This window comes from Morone saxatilis, unplaced genomic scaffold (genome assembly GCF_004916995.1).
Source record: "Morone saxatilis isolate NCDOM2014 unplaced genomic scaffold, NCSU_SB_2.0 Contig5, whole genome shotgun sequence".
NCBI classification, from domain to species: domain Eukaryota; kingdom Metazoa; phylum Chordata; class Actinopteri; family Moronidae; genus Morone; species Morone saxatilis.
In genome coordinates, this window is record NW_023340095.1 from 3,283,083 (window position 1) to 3,302,916 (window position 19,834).

General features: G+C 38.5%; 1 protein-coding gene across 4 annotated transcripts in view; it reads right to left on the minus strand.

The window, feature by feature from the left end:
* mlphb (melanophilin b) overlaps positions 1 to 12,934 on the minus strand; it is a 35,805-nt gene extending 22,871 nt beyond the window's left edge. For 2 of the 4 annotated variants that reach the window (XM_035675909.1, XM_035675907.1), the window contains exons 1-3: positions 12,622 to 12,933; positions 9,828 to 9,997; positions 440 to 661 (exon numbers count right to left, since the gene is read on the minus strand). In XM_035675909.1, coding sequence (XP_035531802.1) covers positions 440 to 661; positions 9,828 to 9,952 — 347 coding nt within the window. In that variant the 5' untranslated portion in view covers positions 9,953 to 9,997; positions 12,622 to 12,933. Of the gene's footprint in view, positions 1 to 439; positions 662 to 9,827; positions 10,378 to 12,621 lie in introns of those variants that run through there. The other 2 variants (XM_035675910.1, XM_035675908.1) reach the window with 2 other exon arrangements.
* Between the last annotated feature and the right edge of the window lie 6,900 nt (positions 12,935 to 19,834).

A 19,834-nucleotide genomic window follows, 5' to 3' on the forward strand; every position in this document is an offset into this window, starting at 1 on the left:
CTCTGATTTGCGTGTTTAGTGTTAACTGTAGAACTGTACTGAATAGCTGTACGTCAAGACTGGCTGGCAAGATGCAAATAGCCTTTACAGAAATGATAAGATTGGAAATGAAGTGAGGGTAGAATAAAGGGAAAAAAATGGCTTAGTAACTGTCAATATAATAATAATGTGTGACGTCATCAGTAAGCAATGTTTGGGAGCCTTGCCAGACTCAATCAATTTAAATATGGGAAAACAGGCCAGTGCCAAACCCCTACTGATTAAGCAAATATGCTCTGAAATGTACCTCTTGAAAAAAAAAAATTGTTTCTAAAGAGAACCTGACACTTTGTAAATGGATCTCTGAAAGAGACACAGATTTTTCACCCTTTGACCACGTTACTGCCCTCACTTTGAACCTACTACAGGTTTATTTTTTTTTTAATTTGTCATTTCCTACCTGGCCATGCGACAGGGATCACACACCCAGCCATGCTCCTTCTTGTTGTAGCGGCTGCAGGACTTGCAGATGTAGAGCTGGCAGTCCAGACACTGACGCTTGCTGTTGACCAGGAACTTGAAGGGCTCAAGACATCGAATACAGTGCGACTCCGCCAGGCTGGTCTGGTTGCCCAACAGCTCTCTTTTGGTGTCTTCTTTTTCAATCTTGGTCTTTAGCTCCCTGAAAAAGACAAGGTTGGAAATATGTGTGAAAACATGAAAATATTCTGTGTTAACTACCAATTAACAAAAGTAAAAGAACAACATTAAAAACTCTTTCACATTTGGTATCATATCAATAGTAAAAGCTATAGAAATGGCAAACCAAATCTACTGTATGACACTATGTAACCTAGGGTCATAAACATGTCATAATTTACTGTTTTCATGCATTTGTAAAGACCATATGCTAAAAATCATGGAAAAACATGATGGGGCAGTAAAAGATGACACAAACCCCAGCTGTTCACTACAAACAGTATAAGAGATTAGTGTGTTTCTTGAAGGAAAATTACTTAATGTATCATTGAGTCACAGGTTAATGTCTTGAACTCAGCAAGTGAAAAAAACTACTTTTTGCTTTAGGGATCGATACATCATCACAGAAAATTTATACTACTTATACTGACTTTCTGATAGGCCTTGTACATGGTTCATTGTGCCAACATCACCATCTGGTATGCTGGGCAGGTTAAACAAACACTGATAATTATTTAACCAAGGTCTGTATTTGACATTGACGCAGGGTTGATTACTGTAAGTCTACTGCTAACTATTATCTTGTGTATAATACTGCAGTAGACATTTTTTAATGTACATCTTGGAGCAGGAAATTTTTTTTTGGACACTGGCTTGACTGTTTTGATGGAATTCAGCCAAATTTGGTACCATCATGCCAGCACTAAGACCAAAACTTGTGCTCACTTTACCTGCCATTCTGCCCTATAGCTTGACAGGCCACACAGAAATACTGAGCACACGGATACACTCGTTTGCCAAGAAATAAGTCGAAAACATAACATAAATTAGAAATGGTCATTTTTACATTTCATGCCTTTGTACATAAAATAAGACAGCTTTAGAGTTGTTGGTAGCTGTATGTTTGAACTTTGAACACAGCCAGGTTGGCTGTTTCTCCCTGGCTCCAGTATTTGTGCTAAGCTAAGCTAAGCATGTCCTACACTACTCATCTCACTCTCAGAAACAAAGCAAATGAGCACATTTTACCGAAAAGGCTGACTGACTGTTGAGCTGTCATGGAATACATTTGAAGGTATTTCTAATTTGTTACCCACTTTGTGTTTTTGCAGCTAAAAAAACAAAAGTTATACCATTTCATTATACAGAGAATTTATGAGTCAAAATGCTGGCTGACAATTATGAGTGAAGAGATGGGTTGTCAGCACACGGATGGCAACACATGGCTTCATTTTGGCAACTTTGTGTAAATATTATGTCAGCCTTGTTACATGGAAAAGTCAGTAAAGGCAGAAAAAATTGCTGAACTTCTCCAGGAAACATTTAGTGCGACGGTTGCAAATAAGAAAAACAAATTAAGATTGACAAGATACAGCTTTACTGTTGGCCCCATGATTTAGATCTTAATTGCCGAAGCATTCATAATACTGTCAGTAAAATGTTTGACTGAACAATCTGTTGAAGAATGGTCGTGTTTAGTGGTTTAGTGCAGGTGGGTATCTACTTATTTACAGTCTGCATAGCTGAGGCATAGCTGTCCAGTTTTCATGAGTGGAATAAAGAATACACAGAAAATGCATTATTATGTAGTTGTCTCACTCCTCTGTGGGCCAGTATTAGTTGCAAGATCTACACCTCTTCTGTGTTTAATGTTAATTTCATAATTATCATTACTCCCTGAAGGCAATCAGCAGAAGTTAAACAACAATGTGTAAAAACTAGTGGCCCATTTTGGGTGAAATACATATGCAAGCGTAATCTTGCATGTCACTAGGGTGTTTTGCTGGATGGGGCACTTTAAAAAAACATTTGGGGCATACTCACTACTGGGTGTGTTATAATGAGATCATTTTTATTTATCACTCAAGTATTGAGTGTATAGTATGTAAATACCTGCAGGCCTTTTTCTCTAATTTTGTTTCCAGTTGAGGGACTGCATTATTGATTTTCCAAAAAGCTTTGTTTGTTCCAGTGTCTCAGGGTAAATGGCATCACCCAAAGTTAAATAAATACTAGTTTTGTTAAGCTTCATATTATAGACGGAAAAAAAGAGGTCGCCCTGGTTCTATTACACAGTATAAAAACGAGCACTGTGTGATGGGTTGGTGGCAGACAAGATTCTACTCGAGTTTTCGCTAATGATGGGTATTTAGTAACACACCTTAAAGTCACATTTTACTTTTGGTCAGGAACAAGTTCATTTTAAGTAGCAAAAAACATCCATCCAAACATTTATTCAGCAGAGAGAGAAATGACTCTCTTCAAATATTCTCACTGCATTAATTTTAGCAACATCTTGCAGGAATGACTGAAATTGCGCTCAATGAAAACATTAGAAAATACTCGGCTACTAATTATACCTGCACGAGGCAGTAAGCGCTGCAATAACCTCAGTCAAGTTCCACTCAGAGACTTCAAAAAGAAAAGCCAAATCCTGTTCAAACAAACACATCTTTCCTCTCCCCTGTGTGACTTGGCGGCTCCTCACACATGTGTCATGAATGACTTCATTACTTTGAGTCAGACCATTCTCTTCAACAAAGTTTGAGGCAAACTTGTGCTGATTGTTGGAAAAGCAACATCCTCACTCAGCACTCCGAGATGCTGACAGTAGCGGAAAGGAAAAATTCAGATAACAAATCCCAAATGTCACACAGAGTGGGTGGAGTCCACCGAGGATGAGAGGATGCTTATTGTTTATTAAAGCTTTTTTTATTTTAAATCATAGCCCAGATCATCGGGATTATCCCATAACCTTTTGCAGATACAGCTGCTGGCCATTAGCGATGTGATTTAAAAGTAATATCTGTTAAATCTTCCCTCCTCTGAAACATCAAATCCCACAGAGCTGGTAAACAAGATTGCCTTCTATGATTCAAATAAGATGGGTGCTGTAGGCAACAACCAAGCCTTCCAAGCACTGATACATGGCTGGCAAGTTCAAATATCGAGTGGCTTCCCAAGAGTGAGGGGGGGTTTAGGGTTTTTGAGATGTGACTGAAAGCTCTGGAATATTTTAGATTTTGTTGATTAGATTGTTGCTTTACTGTTTTGCACTCAACATAAACACAATATAATATAATACAATAACAACATTAAAGCAGAATTAATAAAAAGACAGAATTTTGTTCAGAAAGTTACATATCCACCAGACACAGGGCCATATTAGCATTTACTTGGATCTGGGTTTTTAATATATGATGTTTCTTTATTGATCCCCCATGGGAGAAATTAAAGTTAACACAGCAGCACTGGGGAAATGTAGTGCAAAGTAGTGTTAAAAGCTATGAATGCAAGTCCAATACTAACTCTTCTTCTTAGCTCTGTTTTGGTCTCCATCCACTTCTGAGTGAAATATGTGGCTCTTTAGCTGCCAAATGCCACACTATGTTCAACAGCTAATTGCTAACTGTCTCCGTCTGCTGTTTTGGGTAGTAGAGACAATGCAGAGTCATCAGAGCTTTTTTTTTTTTACTGGAAACAGCTGCCTGCTGCTGGAAATGATGCTGACGAGAGCAATGAGACTGATGCAAAGCAGTAAAGCTGTGGGCCATGAAACAGAAACAATGAGCTGAAAGACGCTAAAATGCTCTGTAGAGTGAAACTGCAGATTTGTGTGATAATTCCCTGTTGGTTTGTCAACCCCTTTATTTGTAGACTGCTGTCCCTCATATTTCTATCTGTAAATATGAAGACACTTATGTGCAGCAGAGGATTTCTTCCTGGCAATGTTTAAATGCTTTTATGAACCATTGTAAAAGAGAGGGGTCCCTGTTGTGTTGTGTTTTTTTGACAAATGTATTTTATTGGTTTGGCTTTCTCAACTACCACATTCATTATGGAGTACATATCACATATCTAAATAAATAAATATAATAATAAATAGTGTAAGGGATAAAGAAGGAAAAAAATACATACAAGAATATATCATACTATAATATAGAAAAGAAACCCCCCTGAAATGAAAATGACCTCCATCTGAATGTCCTACAATCCTAGTAACTTAAACCTTTTTAAATCCTTCTTTACTCCCTCCCTTCCCATCCATTCATTTGACCCCCATCCCTCCTTCCCCAGCGACCTGATCTCCTTATTATTTTATCTATCAAAATTTTAATTAGATCCCATAAGATCATTATTTAGTTATTCTTCTTGAATTAATTGTTCTTCCCTTAAATATCTGTACAGGAGATGTTGTGTTTGTGCATGAGGAAACACATGGTACACACACCGATTCACACACATTGTCCTGCCACTGGTTTCACACTATTTTACTGCAAGCAAGTAAACATGGATGTAAAAACAGCTGGATTTAAAAATCTTTAAGAACTATTTGTTTTTAAATATTGCACGATGTAAAAAATGAATTCAACACTTGTAATGTAAAAATAATTCTTGGTTATTTAGAAGAAAACTCCACAGGACACCTTGAAAGGTCCAGTAAGATTTAGTGGCATCTACTGGTGAGATTGCAGGTTGTAGCCAGCTGAATACCACTCGCCTCCCCTTCCTCTGTTAGTAGGAGAAACTACGAAAACATACTTATGAATATTATATTCAATTTTCATCACAACAGCACTTTTTCAAAGAGATCAGGGAACTACAATGCAACAATTAAATGATTATATTCTCTCACTTCCTTTCCTGCTGCAAAACGTGAAGGTCATAAAACTAAGCTTTACACTATAAATAGCTGATATGACCATGTACATTTTCTCTGTAGTTTTTACCAAGTAACACCCTTAAGTATGTTCTCTGAATCCTCCCTTTTCCTCAGTATTTGATTAAAAGCAGGTACTGCAGAGTATTTGCTTAACTGGCAGAGCTCAGGAATCCGGGTGCGGCAGCCAGACGTTCACTTAGACACAGACAGCAATGAAGAGCAAAGTAACTGAGTGTTCCCATACATGGCGATCTTCTCGCCATGCCTGTCCGCACAAATCAAACACTCTCTAGTTTAAATGAACTTCCAGTTTCAGACGTTCTTATCCGCGTTTGAGCCGGTGTGCTTATCTCTCAATCTTCCATCTCCACATCAAAACCTCATATTCTCCTCTTTTTCTCTCTCTTAAATCAATTCTGTCACCCTATACTTCAAGGGGCGATTCAAAGTGAGAATGAGAGAGAAATAAAAAGAGGGACTCTCACACACACTCTGGCACAGACACACACACACACACACACACACACACACAGACGATTAGGGCTAAGACATAATGCTTTCCAGTGAGAGACCCAGCAGCAGCACATTCAATTTGTATGTAGATGCGTTTCCATTTTGCTTAAGACAACAAACAGTCAATCAATGAGGAAATGCATTTGGGATATTAGGATAGTTTTTGATTCTTCCTCAAAGGGCTGTTATGCTTTTATGTTCTTTAAAATGAGCCTTTGCTCATATGACTCATTTGTGAACCCATCCAAATTTAGACCTTACTAACAAACTTCTCACAGTTATAAATCTGTTGCAGCTTAACTTAATTTGGGTTTCTGTCTTCAAATTAAAGACAGGTTATTTTTATCTCTGTGCAGGAAACTAAGCTACACAGTTAAAACTATGCTCAAGTCCAGAACACTTTCAAACAGCATTAAATCTCTCCCTCTGTCCTTTTTTGCCATTTGCGGGGAGTGGAAACACAACACTGACATATTATCACTTTTTAAACTTGATGTAGCGAATGTGCAAGCAAATAATTGCCTATATACACTGGAAACAGAGCAACATTAGCATTCAGTTGATCACCTGATCTGATGAAAGTAAGTCCAAACTCAACAGGAAGTAGCCTAATTAGAAAGTATTTTAATATTAATGTATCACAGATTTCATGTCATTACATTTTTGACTTTAAAATGAATACACCAACGGAAAATTATGACTAAACAAACTTAAAAATCCCTTTTTTTGAAGTTAAATGATGTCTTTGTTGTTGTGGTGGACTTGGTGAAGCAAAACAAACACTAAATCCTCGCCAGAATAAGATATTCCATTCTATAATCCAACATATGTGGTTTTACAAGATTTAGTCGTGACAGTTTTATATGTAAACCACATGAAGATCAGCACCTATTTATAGATTGCAGAGGCCATGCATGAAAACAACAGCTCATTTGAACGGAAAACAAATAGCTGAAGAAGAACCTTGGCAGGGAACGCAAGCTAAATAGCTGAAACTGAAGAAGGAAAGTGTAGTCCCGAAGGAGACTCACAAACACAGACATACCTGCCTCTGGAGTGAGGAATCTTCAAGAATAAACAGCATGTATGAAAATGTACGTTGACAAAAATCAGACTTCCCCCATTTATTGCTGCTTTGGGGAAATCCAGGCTGGAGACAAGAAGGTTCCAGTGCGATTAAATCATTGTAAAAGGACCATTTTATTATGCACAAAAGCACAATGTCTAACAGAGGAGGGGAAAAATAAGGAACAACAGGAAATCTTGTGAATGCATTCAAAAATTGTCTTAAAGTCTGGAACATTTCAAAGTGGCTCAGACGAGATATCCAGCCCAGAAACAACACTGAGAAATATAAACTGAAGTATTTTATTCCTGGAGATCAGAAAGCTGTACGAATAAGTAGGAAATCAATTTGTCTGAGATAGCCATCGTAGGAAAAAACCCCTCCACATGAGTAATAAAAAGAGCCAGATCACATCAAGATAGACTTTAGTTCACTTGTTTTTTAAAGGCCCTGCAACCCCACACAGGTGTTTCCAATCACTACCTCCAGTCAGGTGGAAGTAGGTGGAGCTATATGGAAACTGTGTGACGTCGCCAAACTCAAGATTAATCACGAACAGCTTTTACCCCCACGCACACTCCTTCACTGGAAACACCTGTGTGTGTGGACTATGGGTGTGTACATCAAGAGGTTACAACTTGTAATACAATAAGTGAAGTTGAACACACCAGGAGCTCCTGGGGATCATTTGATCTGATCACTTGCAAATGTGTTTGGTGATATGCTCTGAAGGGTCATATAAAGTGAAAGGAGAAAGGCTTTACTGTAAAGCGGTTCCTGTTGTCTTGTAGACAACAAATTTAGCTTTAATACCTTCATTCTTTCAGTTTATGCCCATGTGGTGCCTGTTCTGATATACGTGTTGTGTTTAATCAAATGAACTGATACGGAGGAAACTTAAGCAGGTATTCCAGGTTTTCCGGGCAATATGTAACGACGCTGCCATGTGTAATCTGGGGGGTGGATGATGTGTGGGTGGTTTCAGTGAATAATTGAAATTATAAATACTGTGTATAAACCTTTTGGTTGTTGTTTTGTTTGGCCCATATGACATTCCAGTGTGAACAGGTCACAGTGACCTGAAGTGACCCAAATAAATCCAGAGTGACATAAAGGTCACATGAATTCTAATATGACTGTTCACACTGGGGTCACATTGTAAAAAAAAACAGTCATGGTTTGGGATTTTCTTTGAGTTATTTCCTGTTTTATTTTGTAATTCTCCTCCTCTTGTGTCTTGTTTACACTCATTTGCTGTCTTTGTCTGTTTAGATTATCTGCCCCACCCTGAGTGGTCACACCCGCTAAGCAATCATCGTTATCATTCCCCTCAGCTGTGTCTTGTTTTTGTTCCTGGTTTTGTCTCTGCTCTGAGTTCCCTTGTTAGATTTTTTGCTTTTGCATTTCTTCGATCTGTTTACCTGCATGTAGACCTGCTTGTTTGTGGAAATATTATATTAAATCAACTAAATCTTCCTGCTTCCAGTGCTGTCTTGCATTTGGGTCCAATCCTGATTTTCCTGTGTTGTGACAGTCTCTGATTTGGACCACATGATCAGATTATATGTGATTTATTCTGTTCAAACTGTCATGAAAAAAACTGATCTGAGTCACCGCCTGCAGTGTCAACACAGCCCTTAGGGTAAGCTTTCACACATCACGACTTTTGTAGCTTTAGGCTTTCAACAAAGGTTTAAAGATACAAATAGCAGGTGAAAGAATGTATAAGTGAATGTTTTCTTCATTTTGTGGACTATCCTTACTCTCCAAGAGGACTGCTGCTGCTGCTGCTGTGCAGAGGTCATCCCACATCCAAGAGAGAGGGGAAATTCCCTCTAAACCTCTTCCTCCCACAGCCTGATATCTAAACCATCCATCACTCACTATTGCCAAGGAGACATGTGAGCAGTAGCTCAGTGAGTTAGGAGCAAATGACTGAATCATGATGACGCACAGCTCAACAAAGTTAGAGCAGCCTTCAGAAATACAGCGCAGCATTTTACTGTATTTCTGCCTTACGAAATTTAAACAAGACCAGCCATCTTCCCTCAATAAAGAAACCCAGCAGACAACCAGTTATCTCGCATTACACGGTTTGAGAACAGGATATGTGATTACTGGCTCACTGCGATATGTGTGTTTACGCTGACGTTATAATACGATATAAGAGCAATGAACCACCATGTGAAACAAATACTGGACAGTGTTTCTATTCAAAAGTGATTTTTGTTTGTCTCTAGTGTCCAATTTACTGATCTATTTGTGAGTTGTGTGAGAGAAGAAATCACAAATTCTCAATTCTTTTCAATTACCGACACTTTGTAACCCTCCTCAGTGTCTCATATAGATACACAGAGTACCCTTCTGTATGAGACACACTGGGCTTTGATGTAAACCCATTTGTGTCTGGTAACAGTAAAAAGAGCGATTAAGTCCATTTTGGGTGGATTTTCAACCAGTAAACCTGGGTTTCTGTCCCATATGAAAACAAAACTTACATAAGTTACGTGCTGTGAGTCACATGCCTTGTAGCTGACATTTGGAGCAGAAAATAAAAACACTACATTTTTTTACTTTTTTTTTAGTATAATCTTATACTAGTCTTAGATTTATAATTCTGAATTCATGATTATTCATTATTTGTCTGCTTATTTTTTGTTTGTCTGTATTGGAATACTGTAATAGGGTTCATTTTAATTACAGACACCATTACTACTTGTGTTTTATAAATACCAAACCCCTAAAGAATTCAGGGGTTTTCAGGGGTTTTGGGGGTTATTGTGGGATTGCACAACCATAGTGAGGTTAATCCTGAAGCCATACACATCCAAAGGGGTATCTTTCTATGGGATCACTGAGAGACAGATCTTTATCAAATGGAAACTTAACATGATCTTTTTAACTTACCCAAGTCTGTCTTCCTCCTTCTTCCTCAGGTCAAAATCTCGTTGGACGACTGCCCAAACATGCTTGGCCTCCTCATCTGTGAGCTTGGAAAGATCCAGCTTCTTGCCTGTTGTTGTGCCAGGCATAATTGTGAATCTGATGCCTGTGAGCTGGCAGGCCGCCTGGTGCTGCTACAGTAAAAAGAAAAAATACGATTAGTCGGTTGTAAATCAGGCAAGGTTAAGCTATTAGTCAGCATTAATAGTGTTAAAAAAGTGAGAGTAAAGATGTTGCATGATCACTACAAATTATAAAATTAGGTCACTTGCATTCTTTTTCCAAATAATCAATCAGTGTTGCACCGCCAGCGATTCAATGCAACATTAGTGTTAAAGTAAACAACTCGACATGAGTGTTCAATCAGTTGGTCACGTCTCGTTCACGGTACAAATTCACGTGCCAGGTTGGAAACAGATTTCCTGCGTGAAGTTTGCACGTGAATGTCCCTGCTACTCATTGGTGGGAGCAAAGGGAATGAATTTGAAACACAAGTTTCTAAACCATAAGTGTTTCACTGACCTCTTAAACATTGCACCACAACAGTGGATAAAGGCCCTGTTTACATCTGCTGCACGTTGCTCTTTATTTCACTTTGTTGCAAACATAACACTGTAAAATTAAAAGTCTGGTCAAGACATTTGCTCATGCCTATATATTCATTAAAAGATAGGTCTCCTAGCTGTAGTGTGTACATTGCTGGTGTTGTGCCTTGGTAAAAAACCCTACATGCAAAGTAGGAAACACTGTCCATGGAAACATGCAAAGGGAATCTCATACTATAAACACTGTAAATATGGAAGATCCCCACTTAATTGGCCAACTCAGCTGCTGAAGCCTCTTATTAGCTTTGGCTTTAGAATGTATTTTGCACAGAACGAGGGGTTGGGCTGTGACTGTGGATTTTGTGCCCTATCTTTCACTGCAAAGTCATGTGGATAACTTTGTGGCTATTATTGGCAAGATTACAGCAACCAACTTTAAAACCTCAATATGGATTGTGAGTCTTCTTGACAACTTCCGCATTTCGGACATTATGGCTCTTCTAATATCTCCGTTCTTTAATGCTCAACAGCTAGAAAATAGTTTCTGTCTTCTCTTTTTCCTTCCTTGACAGACTGTAACACTAACTTCACTAAAAGTTAATTAACCTTTAACTTAAGCCTAACCGAAATTACAATTCAAAGGTTACAGATGTTTTTCTTGCTCTTTCGCCAAAAACAGCAGACCAGAATAATAGTATCGATCAAGGGTCAGTGACTTGGAGTATTGCTCTCGATTAGGTGCTTAAAACATCTCTGTCACATGCATCTGTCCTGTGATCTGGGGAGGTTTGGCACCGTTCAACCATCACATTGCTCAGAGATTTTAATCAAGTCTGTTAAATGGAGCCTGCCCAAATATTTCACATGGTCCAGTTTTATAATGAATTGGTCGTAGAGGATGAGGTATCTCTCAGGCCGACAGAGCGATGCACACATGTACACGCAGACCTTCACACACACAATCTAATACCACTGAATTGCATGTAAACACTAGATAATCAGGGAGGACAGGAGGAATGCTCAAGAACATCACATAATTGTGTTATGTAAAAAAAAAAAAGAAGCCTAATCTAATTTCTGCTTCTGCAAGTGGGCACTAATGGTAAAAACAAGCATGCAAGTTTAACAGAGATATAAGTCACATCTAAATGCTAGAACAATCTGAGTCGAACATTGTACTCAGCCAGCTGTGTAAGATACTGCTTACGACCTTCCCACAGTTAAAGCAGGGTGTGAACTACAGGGGAGCCAGGGGAAGCTTAATAAGACTTACTATGGACAATATGATATGGTACTTTTTTTATATCTTCCAAATCATGCATGGAATAAGGCTATTATTGATGCATGATTCATGCATTAGGATGATTCATCAACAATTCACTTTAATAAAGATACCGTCATGCATGATATTCTTGCCATCAACATTGAAGCGTGGTGGCTCAATATCATTGACTTTATTTACTTTAAGTTAAGGAACGTCAGTTAAGAAAAGATCAGAAAAAACAAACAAACTTTCCTGATCTGTACCAAATTGCCATTATTCATTTCCACAGTCAAAACATTAAGCTCCCCTAAAAGCCATGATATAGTTTGCACACAAGTTAAATTCTTCATTGAATAGCCAAGCAGCATATAAAAGCCCTGTGTGTATTTGCTTAGCGGGTGTGACCAACTTAGTATCTTTGTTGTATTAGAGGAAGATTATGAAAACATGCACACACTAACTATTATATTCCTTACTATATTAATATTTCAGTCTTTATTCATTAGCCATTGAAATTGTTTACCATGAGGTCTACAAAGGATTAACAGCATTAAATTCGCTGCAGGGCACATTTGAAGGACTCCTTGTGTTTGCAAAAAGGAAGGTTTGGCATGATAACAGGTGTGGGCGCACACAAACCTGGAATAGTTTTACCAGCATAAGAACAATACAGATAAAGAATACATTATACTATATTATACTTATTTTAAATGTGGCAACCTTGGTTACCTTTCAGTAGATTTAGTTTCAGACATGAGTTTGGTCCAATGAAAGGAGCCAAAAACACTGTTGCCAGCTGATAAGTTTAAGTATCACAAGTATAAAAAAAAGACGCAACAACGGGTTTAAATTTATAGTAGCATCTCTGAGATACGAACACATGTGGGCATTAGCATCATTCATTCCTCTTAACATCACAAGGAGGTCAGTATACATAAATAAAACTTACCTTGGTGTTGACAGAGTAGCCCGCAGGCAGTATTTCCTCTGAGGGCAGACCAGGCTGACTGCAGGGCCAACTAAGTAGCAGACAGCAATGCTAATCACATGTCTAGTTAACCATGAGTCAGGCAGGGAGACAAACCTCCTCTCCGCCTTCCTTGACTTCCTTGACTTACTTCAAAGGGTCCAGCTTTGTGCTTTGGCCCACCTGACCCCCTTGGCACTGGTACAGTATTAAACACATTAGAACCCCTTTTGGTTTGCATTTATGTCAGGAAATACCTGATTAATGGTAAATAAATTAGATAGGAATCATTTTGGGCATTTCGTTGCTTGGACAGTATTCAAGTGTGCAATGATCATGAGGTTAGGTAGAGGCCAGTTGGGCTTAAGTCCCCAGTCACATGTCATGGATCTGTAGATTTTATAGGAGAGAGTGGTGATGCATGACCTCAGATATTAACTGACAAGTGAGATCTTGTTATGGTTGATTTGTTGCATTCATGCCAGGGATTTTATCAGGAGAATCTATATGGAAAGTGTCATGAGAAGGTAGACAAATTAAAACTGGACTGAATAACATGTTGCAAAAAAAAAAACAGTACAGCAAAGGAATGCAAAGCCTATTAAAACCTTTGTATCTCTGTCAGTATTTGATGCAATGTTGGTTTAAGGGTACGAATATAGTTGTAAGACTTATTTGCACAGTGGGTGGGTCAGGTTTTCTTTACGGAGAATAATCAGGTTCCAATGATAAAGACAAACATTTACACATGAAATTACAACTTGGAAGACGAAATTGCAAGTGTGTCGAAAATGTGTCGAGATCATCACAATTACTCTAATGTGATGTGAATGAGTTGAAACGAGTGAGAAACTCCCCATCGATTGTGACAGAAACATACACTCAGAAACTAATCAAATTTAATAATCAAAATTGCTGAAATTAGACCATCTTTGTTAATTTACTTATCTCATTCTCCTCTCACAAACATGAGGATCCGCTCCCATTTCTTCCTTCACTGGTTTATGTTTTCCAAGAGGTTGAATTGGGCCATGTGTCCTGTCCAGCAATCCAATTTTCTTGTTTGCTCAACCACCAGGCCCTGTCATCTGCCCGTGAAGTAAACAAACATGAAAATAGTCTTTGGAAGAGCTTAGTCACACAGATTTTTTCCTTTTTTTTTTTTTTACACATTTTAGTAAGTTAGTTACATTCTGGTGAATGAATCCGGTGTCCTGGATACCGAATGACCTTTTTTAAACCTTTAATTTAAGTGTTGACATCCTGCTCGGACAAATGTTTGGTGTATTGGCAGAGTGAGAAAGATCACTCCTGTTCTCCACCGTCTTATCTCTTCATCAAGTGCGCACATATTGTACATCTAACTTAAAGAAACCCTATAGTAGTTTTTGACCACTAGGGGTGCTATTGAGCAAATCACAGTTTGTTTGTATTGTGCACGTGGTGATGGTTTTACTCTAATGATCGACAATTAGTGGTAGTTTTTTGGTGAGAAACACTGAATGTAAACATATCTTTATTTGCTTACATGAAGTCCATAATTCAATGGGTTACGGAGATGCAATAAATCCTAAACCTGGGTAAAAAACTGTTACTTTAATTATATTTTTGAGGAAGATTTACCTCAATGTACAATGTGTATGTTCCATACATAACCATAACTTTTCTTAATAATAGATTTTAATCTTTTTTAATTATGATTTTTTAAATGACTAATATGTATTCCACAAACCATTATTGTAAAAGGGTTAAAATATGTGCAATACATTGAATACATGGAAGTTTGTAAAGTTTGTTATAATGTGTGTGGAATATGTTTTAAATTATGACACACACTGCTGAACAAGTGTCCCGTAACTTAACTGCACATGAGCTCATATTGATGACATTATCAGTGATGTATTTTTTCAAGGTACCCTGTGGAGTTTCTGATAGTTACATTTAAGTCAGTCACAGCAGGTTGTGTGACAGCATATTACAGATTTTTCTGAATACATCTTAAAAATGACATTTAAAGCCTGCTGGTCTTGCTGTAAATCCCCCTAAAATATCAAGAACTTCAAATAGTCTTTGAATTTGATGAGAAAAACACTACAACAAAGGTTTGGCTCCAGCACAGTCAGTTCCTGCAGTTATCGTCCACTGTGTGTGTTAGCATTAAATTCCTCCCGTTTTATCTTGGCTAACACCCAGTGCAAACAAGCTAGTGTGTATAAAAATCCTGGACAGCATGATCAACAGGTTTGCATGTTTGATTTTGACTCTCCCTGTGCTGGCTTGAAAATAATACCCACCAGAGACTTCACACACAATTTTTAAATTTGGAGGTATTTATTTTGTAAGACTGAAATAAAAATGTCTCAGTGATGGATGTTTGTCTCTTCTTCTTATTGTACATGTTTGTCTTCACATCCTGTTTCCTTCACATCCTGTTTCCTTCATCCACTTGTAATAAAGAGCTAAATGTGTGAGCAAACAATGAATTATAACCACAACCTCTGATGTGTGTGTGCAAACACTGTTGTATCCGGCATATGCACAGATAAGATGGCAAACAAAAAATTAGTGAATAAAAAAAATATGGGGACCATTCAAACTCACACACACACACACACACATTATGTATAATAGGAGTGACTGATGGAAAAAGTGCTTCCGTGTTTTGTTCATCTACAGCCATGCTAGTGCCTCATGCTAATGCCAGCATGCGAACAACAGCAAGGCTAATATGCTGATTTTTAGCAGGTAGATTACCATTTTCCATTAAATTTATTCCTGATAAGGGCGCCAGGTTAAAAAAGAAGAGATTATGACAATCCATTAAACCGAGGTCTTCAGTTTGGGGAACACAAATGCCTGGATAAAGATTCAAGTTGTCGTGGTCCGACAGACGTTACCTTAGAGCCATGATGCTGGTGTGGCTAAAAAATAAGGAGCTTCACTACAAAACTAACTGACATACAATAGAGATGTTAAGTTTACAAGTGATCTCTTAGAGGGGCAGTGATCAGTTAACAACAACAATGTGTCCAGATGTTGCAATACCTTCTGCATTCCCTCGCATTAAGTTTGGCATTGCATTCCAATATTTTTTGCTTTCCTCCAGATCCATGGTAACAGTAAATGTGTTGGTCCAGCCCAGTTTTAATACAGTTTAGGGGAACATTTTGAAAATACTACAGAAAGAAGAGACGATGTGACACTCGATGATTCATTTATTGCTCAATACTTCTTTTAAAAGGCCGACCTCCAACAGTTTAAAGCCACTGGCTGTGCTGCTTTGTTCCTATGGCTGTGTTTGTGGTTGAATCTATGATGCTCTGGATATACAGTAGCTGAACTGTGACAGATTTACTGCTCCTATTACCATTCGCCAAGAAAGCATTGTTAAGCCACACGGGATTCGAACGCTGTGCTTCTATCAGATATGACAGATGTGTTACGAATACACCACGGGAGTTCGGGAATACAGTAGCTTCAATACAGCGCTCAGCCAACACAACCATGTCAGTTCACTGCACACACACAGCCCCAGTGTGTAGTTAGTGTTACACTCATTATAAACTAATGTGTCACAGCCATAATCATAACAACCAAAGTGCAGCCATAGCTACAGCCACAATCACAGCAACAGCAACAGCCAAAGCTCTGTCATCCAAGGTTTGTAATCACAGCTACAGGCTGTTTCAGTCAGCCGGTCTGAGAGAGAGAGCTAGGTTAACTGCCTCTGCTGGTTATCTGCAATGATATATACTTTTTCCCGAGCCAGCCACAGCTGAGGAAGTGCCCAATAAGGTCACAACCAGCAGCTACACAGTACATAATACTACATCAGCTCAGCCTTTCTCTATGCTCTACAGGGGGCACAGGAAACCTTTATCCATCTGGTAATAAACACAGAACACACATGAGGCACTGCTAGTGGCTGTAATCCGCTGGTTCTCAAACTATGGTTTGTGTACCACTGGTGGTATGCGAGCTGCCTTCTAGTGGTATGCAAAGTAATAAGTTTTTAAAATTTAATAAATTAATCAAAATAACACAATCAAATTTCAAATGAAAATACTTGCCATTTAAAATAGGTTTTGCATTTCCTGTAATATTTTATTTCAATGTCAGCCCGCTACATAGTTATGTTCATGTATGTAGAACATGCATACATCCAAAAACACCGCAATCGTGGCTCCAAACAGGAACTATGACTTTAGGAAGAGAAGTGTGGACTAGAAGGACCTGATTTCCACCAAATTAACTCTGGTTCTTGAACCGGTTTAACAAGAACAGTCAACAATAAATCATCTTGTTAGGAATAAACCTGCCTCCTGTGTGAGCTGTCCGTATAGCTAAATATGGTCAGTTGATGCTACTGTTTGTCATAATGGTGGTACGTGGAAAGCCTAATGTTCTGTAGAAATAAGGATCCCATGGGACAGAAGTCACGACCTGGTTTAAACTAGTTTAAACTGGACCCCAAAATGTGAACCAAACGATTAGAAAGAACGAGTGAAAGAATTTAACTCAACCACAAATTATATTGACATTTTTTTCTCTTGACCAGTCATCATTATGTGGTTTTGGAGTTTCCTTCTCTTTTTCCATTATTGTGAGATTAGGCCCTTTTAGTATAAGCATTGGCTTTGAAACAGGCCTGCTGGTTATCTCTTCCTGGGTTATCATTGGACTGTTGGCCCTCCTCTCCAGTAATCAATGGAAACCAGGAAGAAGTGTTTTCAATACAACGCTGCGATGAAGCCATAACAGCAGGAAATGGTCACATTCCCCCCGGACTCTAAAAACCAGCACAAAGACCCAAACCATCACACAAGGTTTTTTTCTACACAATAAAACACTATCCCAGTCTAGTTTATTTTTTATTTTCATTTTCTTTATATGAATGCCTGAAAGGTTTTTGGTTTTGTCATAAATCTGACTGTTTCCAAGCTCTAGCATCACATGATAGGCAGAGCCTTGTTTCATCAATAATTGGCGGTAATGCTGTGGTCACCGATTTTTAAATTTGTGCATTGAGTCTATGCACTGGAACAGACAAATGTACATGCAAAGGTTCTTTGTATGTTCTCTAATGTGGATTATAGAGCCAAAACACTTTCATGGGAATCCCCCATTTTAAAACGTTGGAGGCCTTACCCTGGAAAAGTTTCCTTTCACACATCCAGCTGGGCACTGCTGGCAGTCATTGCATTTTTTTCTTATGTGAAAGCTGTTTGGACCAAATGACAAAGGCTCATTATAGAGACAGTTTTAGTGCTGCACACATGGGTCTTTTACAGTGTATGTTCCATACATAGAGGGAAAACTTGTCACGTTTTTTTTCTTTCTTGTGGGAGTTTTTGTGTTAACTATTCTGAGAAAAGTTAATACATAAACTGACAGAGGAAGTGGGAATCTTCTTCAGCCTCACTCTAATTGCTCTGTAATTTTTTTTTATAAATTCCATTCATTAGCCCATATAACCCAAAACTGTCCTCCCAGGAAAATGACAGGATCAGTCATTCCAGCAAATGGCCAACAACAACATGAGTCTATGGCTAAATTACAAAGCGGCTGCAGGAATTATGAATCTGTGCATCCGTCTGGAGCAAAAATGTGGGACTTTGACATGGGAGACCACCATTTGATTCCCGTTTCCTATACCAACAGTTAATGTTGGTTTTATGATTTGGAAACAATTGTGGTCGTGGTTAAAAGACACCAAGTCTTTTTTGTGCCTAAATCTAACCAAACCTTAACCATAGTGGTGTCGGATCAGAAAAACCATTATATTTTTGCTGACAAAAGACTGAAAATGATGTCCTTGTGCCAATAAGGGCGCCTGGAGGGTATTTACAAAAATTAGATATTGTTGTTTAGTTTGGACGACTTGGTGCATATTTTAACTGAATACGCAGCAGACTAAAACTGCGCTCTATCCGTGTTTGTACAGATTAATCAAACAAGAAATAATTTGTCAATTAGTGAGCTTTAGAGGTGCTCGTCGGAGGATTGTGTTACTTCAAAAAACAGGCTAGCTGTTTCCCTTGCTTCCCATCTTAATGCTAAACAAGATTGCCTGCTAGCTTCTGTAACCTTGTATTTACTGGACGGATAGACATCTCATCTAACTCAAGCAAATAAGCATATGTCCCCCAAATGTAGAACCATTGAACACTGAATATACACTTTCCAATGGTAGACACATATTTAGTAAGGTAGTCTGTACTGAAAAAAGATGGATGATTCCTACCATCATTATGAAACCTCTCCTTTTCAGTTGATTCAAACCGTTTAGCCATCTGCCAGCAACAGGACAGATATATGTAACATCTGCAGCCTTGAATTTGTAATGCGGCACTGACGCACTGCAACCTTTTGTGCACCAATTTACCTTCGCCTTGAACCACATACTGCAAATACCCACACAAACTTCTGTACATGTGCTGAAAATGATAATGTGTGGGATGCGGACATTCTGAGAATGCAGTTTAATGGGAAAAAATCTGACGAAAATTAAAAGTTCCCCCTTCATGGTGTGTCACTGACCGCCCTCAGGATCCGCTGTTCCCACCGATGCTTTCTCTAAGAGCACTGGGTTACTGGGAGCAACAGCTGTGTGCATCATCGTGTTGTTTCCAAGTAGTCTGGCAACAGGACCGGCCAGAAGATCTCTTGCAGTGATTAGGCTGTGCATGTTGCTAAAATCAACTCCAAAATCAAGCACTAAAGGGTAGAAAAGACTGGTGTGAACAGGCTGGCAGCAGCATTCTGGCTACAGATGGGAGATTTGTTTTGCTGAGTCATGAATAGACGGAGTTACACTGAGATTGGAGAAGCACAAATACACTTTTTCATGTTTGTGAATAAATTTACTCCTAATATTGACGATAAGTCTTGAAAAAGACTTGGGCCTCTGACTTTAATGCAACTTTAATCTTACTTTCTTTGGTATGACCATAATTCAATATCATCCAACTGCAGCCTTTCACTATTGATTCATACAGAATTCCACAAAACATATTTATTTGGTATAAGTTGTGACATCTTAGTGAAATGTGTTTTTTTTTGTTCTCATCTCTTACACAAAACCTCAACAACTACAATGATAGTTCAGTACAAACCGGTTCCTCACCAGTAGTACCGGCGCTTCTGATTTGTGTCCATATGAATACCTTACTTTTTAGTACTGTCACCCCTGCCG